We start from the raw sequence: 3,475 nt of genomic DNA on the forward strand, positions 1-3,475 counted from the left end.
ATCTCAGACCTACTCTGTGAAATCCCTTAATTATACATGATTTCAAAAACAGGGAGAAATTTAGTGTTCGGATCCCCATACTGGCCGGCCACAAAAAACAAAAACAAAAACAAAAAAACTCTATTTTTCTGTTTTAACAAGTACAGTATATGGAACACAACTGAGTCTTGACAAGGTTAAGTTGTGATTCTGAATATCAGTTTTCTGTGTGCCGCTCTGTAGGGGTGGTCTGATGGGTTGTGGTATGAAGGTTGTTTATAAAGAAAGCTTCACACCTTGGCAGGAACTCTGTGTTTATGAGTTGGGGGTGAGGAGGCTTGGGTTCTGGTACTATTTAGCTATGTTTCCCAAAGGCAGGCATTATATTCTCGGGAATTTACGTTACCTCAGAGGAGCCAGTAGGAAGCTTACCTGTGTTTAAGTTAACTTGAATCTGTGCCCTGGGGATCATCTCTCCAGAGGCCATTATGACAACTGCTGCAAGTACTGCCTTCTAAATCAGTGCCAGAGGGTTAATTAATTAGTATAAGGAATGTTGAAAATAATTTTTCATTGATGCAATAAAATGGTGTGCAAAATACAAGGCTAACAAGTAAGATTATACAAGCATCTCTCTGCCTTTTTTGGAGCAAGATAAGAATCTTACTAAGCTCGGCAACAACATTTCTGCAGGAGCGCCATGCTCTAAAACTCCACTTGTTCCAGAATCCCCCACTCAGCCAAGGATTTTGCTGCTAGATCTGGCTAGAAGGGTGGCTGATTATGTCATTATAACATAAGGGCACGTGCCTCAGAGAGAAACTTTCCAGGGAAGATTGCTGCAGAAATCAAAGTAGACTGCAAGTAGGGGTTTCCCCTGAGCTTCCAGGAATGAGTTTTGGTCTCTGAGGCAGCTCTGTGGTAGTAAGTTTCCTTCTTTTGGCAGAATTCTGAGACTTGCTGTCATTCTTATAAAACACCTAGTAAGTAATAAGGTGGTGGGGAACGGGACAGATCACTGCTAACATATAACCTCCTTGAAGCTTTTTGCTCATCTTCAGGATGCATTGTGGGAGATGGACTAAATTATTTCTGACTTCCCACTTAGTCCTAAACCTTTTAGATTATGTGATATAAGGAACATGGGCATTAGATTCAGACTGCCTGGCATTTTCATTCAACAGAAAGGAAATATTATTTATAATGTTTAATATTAATATTAAGTAATATTTGATAGAAAGGAAAATCGAAGTTTAGAGAGATTAAGTAAATCATCCAGGTTTGTCTTGCTCCAAAATGCATGCTCTTTCTAGTGTAATACTTAATATCCCTTTGTTATGGACTGAATTTTGTCCCCCTCAAATTCTTATGTTGAATCCCTAACAACCAGTGTGACTACTTTTCCCATTTTCCCCCTTATAGCCCTCATCTAAGTGCAGAAATAGTTTGGTCTGCTTCTCAAATTGGTAGAAGTTTTGTCATCTCAATTAATGACTCAGCTCCATTACAGGTTTAAAAACGTGAAATAAGCTAGATTCATTTCCGGGGGCTTCTCATCAGTTCCAGCAGTTGACATCACCATAAAATCAACACAGAGCTTAGGGGCCGGCCCCAAGGCCCCGGGTTCGGATCCCATATAGGGATGGCCGGTTAGCTCGCTGGGTGAGCTTGGTGCTGACAACACCAAGTCAAGGGTTAAGATCCCCTTACTGATCATCTTTAAAAAAAAAAACAAAAAACACAGAACTTAAGTACAGTTTATAACCATGGAAACGAGGTTTGCTTCAGAAAAAACGAAATTCTCAGAGAAGTCTAATGCACTGTCAGATTCATGATCAGAAGTTTCCTGTGTGATGACACTTTTTCATGCATCAAACAAAGCATAATGGTACTTTCCCTGGCCCTGTCCATGTAACTGTCACTCTCTGTGAGAAAATTGTCTATTTATCTTTTGAGAAGGCAGGAGGAGAGCTGAGCAATTACTTTGGAATTGGCTCCGCAAGTTAGGGAATCTCTATTCTGAGGTCTTCAATAGACAGGTAACCATTTGGCTCTGGGGGATTTTAGCATCAGTTGACCTGATAGATCCGAACCCTTGACCTCAGTGTTAACAACACCATGCTCTAACCACCTGAGCTAACTGTGATCTGACAGATTTTTAAGGTTCCTTCCAAAACTATGATTTTGTGACCCTAATCTCTAAGGAAAATGTTCACTGATGACCAGACCTTACTTCTTTCTTGTGATGGCAGATTGCAAAGTTATAGCTAATGTTGGATACATAGTCTTCTTTTTTTCCAAAATATTTTAATATTTTTAATTGTACATGTTTGTGGGGTACAGTGTGTTGTTTCAATACATGCACATACATACTGCACAATGATTCACTTAGGGTAGATAGCATGGTTTTGAACCCATTTGTCCCTCCCACCCATACATAGTCTTATGTGCATACCCTAGTGATTTTTCAAAACCCCAAACCTAAACATAGCTGTTGATATTGAAATCAGTTTTAATTTGTGTCACCTTCTATTCAATTACAGGTGATCTTTAGATGGTGGAAGATCTCTCTAAGGAGTGAATATCGATCAACAAAACCTGNTGAGAAGTAGTTATTTACTTAGAGAAAATAGAATGTTGGATTCTTAAAACACCCATATCCTGAAATTTCTTTTGGGAAAAATCTTAAAAGTGTTTAAGATTCCAGATTAACATGTGGATTTCATTAGTGAAGTTAAATTATGTAAATATAATTTTTTGCTATAATATTTAATTTAAATGGGTTCCCTTTAGTTAAAAATAAATTAAAAGGTTATTTGAAAACATAATCAAATTATCAAATCCTTGAACTCTTATGCATCTCGGTAATTATTTAAAATCTCTGTTTCTTTTAATATCAAGATTTTCTGGAGAAGTACTCTTAAGTAGATTTTTAGACTTAATAGAAATTTCCGTCCCATTTCCCCATTGCTTTTTTCCCTCTGTTAAAAGATAAACTTACGCACATTAATTTTCTTTTTTAATGGAGCACATTAAAATTTTAAAGAGTTTGAGTAGACAGCCATTCAAGAATTGGGCAGTGTCCAGCCACAAGTGGTTTGGGCTCCACTGAGGGGGTGCGAAGGGAAAACTTACGACGTTTTTGCAGAAACAAGACAAAGAAAATATTTGATTGGTTAAAGTGGAAAGTTCCTCGTTACAGGTTAGTTGGCAGTTTCTGATTGGTAAAGTCTCTTGTTAGAGGTTAGTTGGCAGTTTCTGATTGGGTAAGCTTAAGTTTTGTTTTTTTAGGCTATGACCATTCATTCTGAATCGTTTTTCAGTTTCCTTACAAAAGAACTCAGGGCACTGGAGACATCTCAGCCTAATGGCCTCCCAACTGATCATTTTAATACTTTTCAATATGAAAATTTTAAATATGAAAAGTACACAGATGGTTCTTAATGAACTCCCATGTACCTATAACTGAGCTTCTCCAATATTCAAAATGTGGCTA

At 37.7% G+C, this 3,475-nt stretch overlaps 1 protein-coding gene across 1 annotated transcript in view; it reads left to right on the forward strand.

Annotated features, from left to right (window-relative positions):
* Positions 1 to 2,522: 2,522 nt before the first annotated feature.
* FBXO36 (F-box protein 36) overlaps positions 2,523 to 3,475 on the forward strand; it is a gene marked incomplete at its 5' end in the record, with an annotated part of 48,006 nt that continues 47,053 nt past the window's right edge. The window contains one exon of the mRNA XM_008593592.1: positions 2,523 to 2,587. Within this exon, the coding sequence (XP_008591814.1) occupies positions 2,523 to 2,587 (65 nt within the window). The remainder of the gene's footprint in view (positions 2,588 to 3,475) is intronic.

This window comes from Galeopterus variegatus, unplaced genomic scaffold (genome assembly GCF_000696425.1).
Source record: "Galeopterus variegatus unplaced genomic scaffold, G_variegatus-3.0.2 Scaffold9375, whole genome shotgun sequence".
In the NCBI taxonomy this organism is placed as follows: domain Eukaryota; kingdom Metazoa; phylum Chordata; class Mammalia; order Dermoptera; family Cynocephalidae; genus Galeopterus; species Galeopterus variegatus.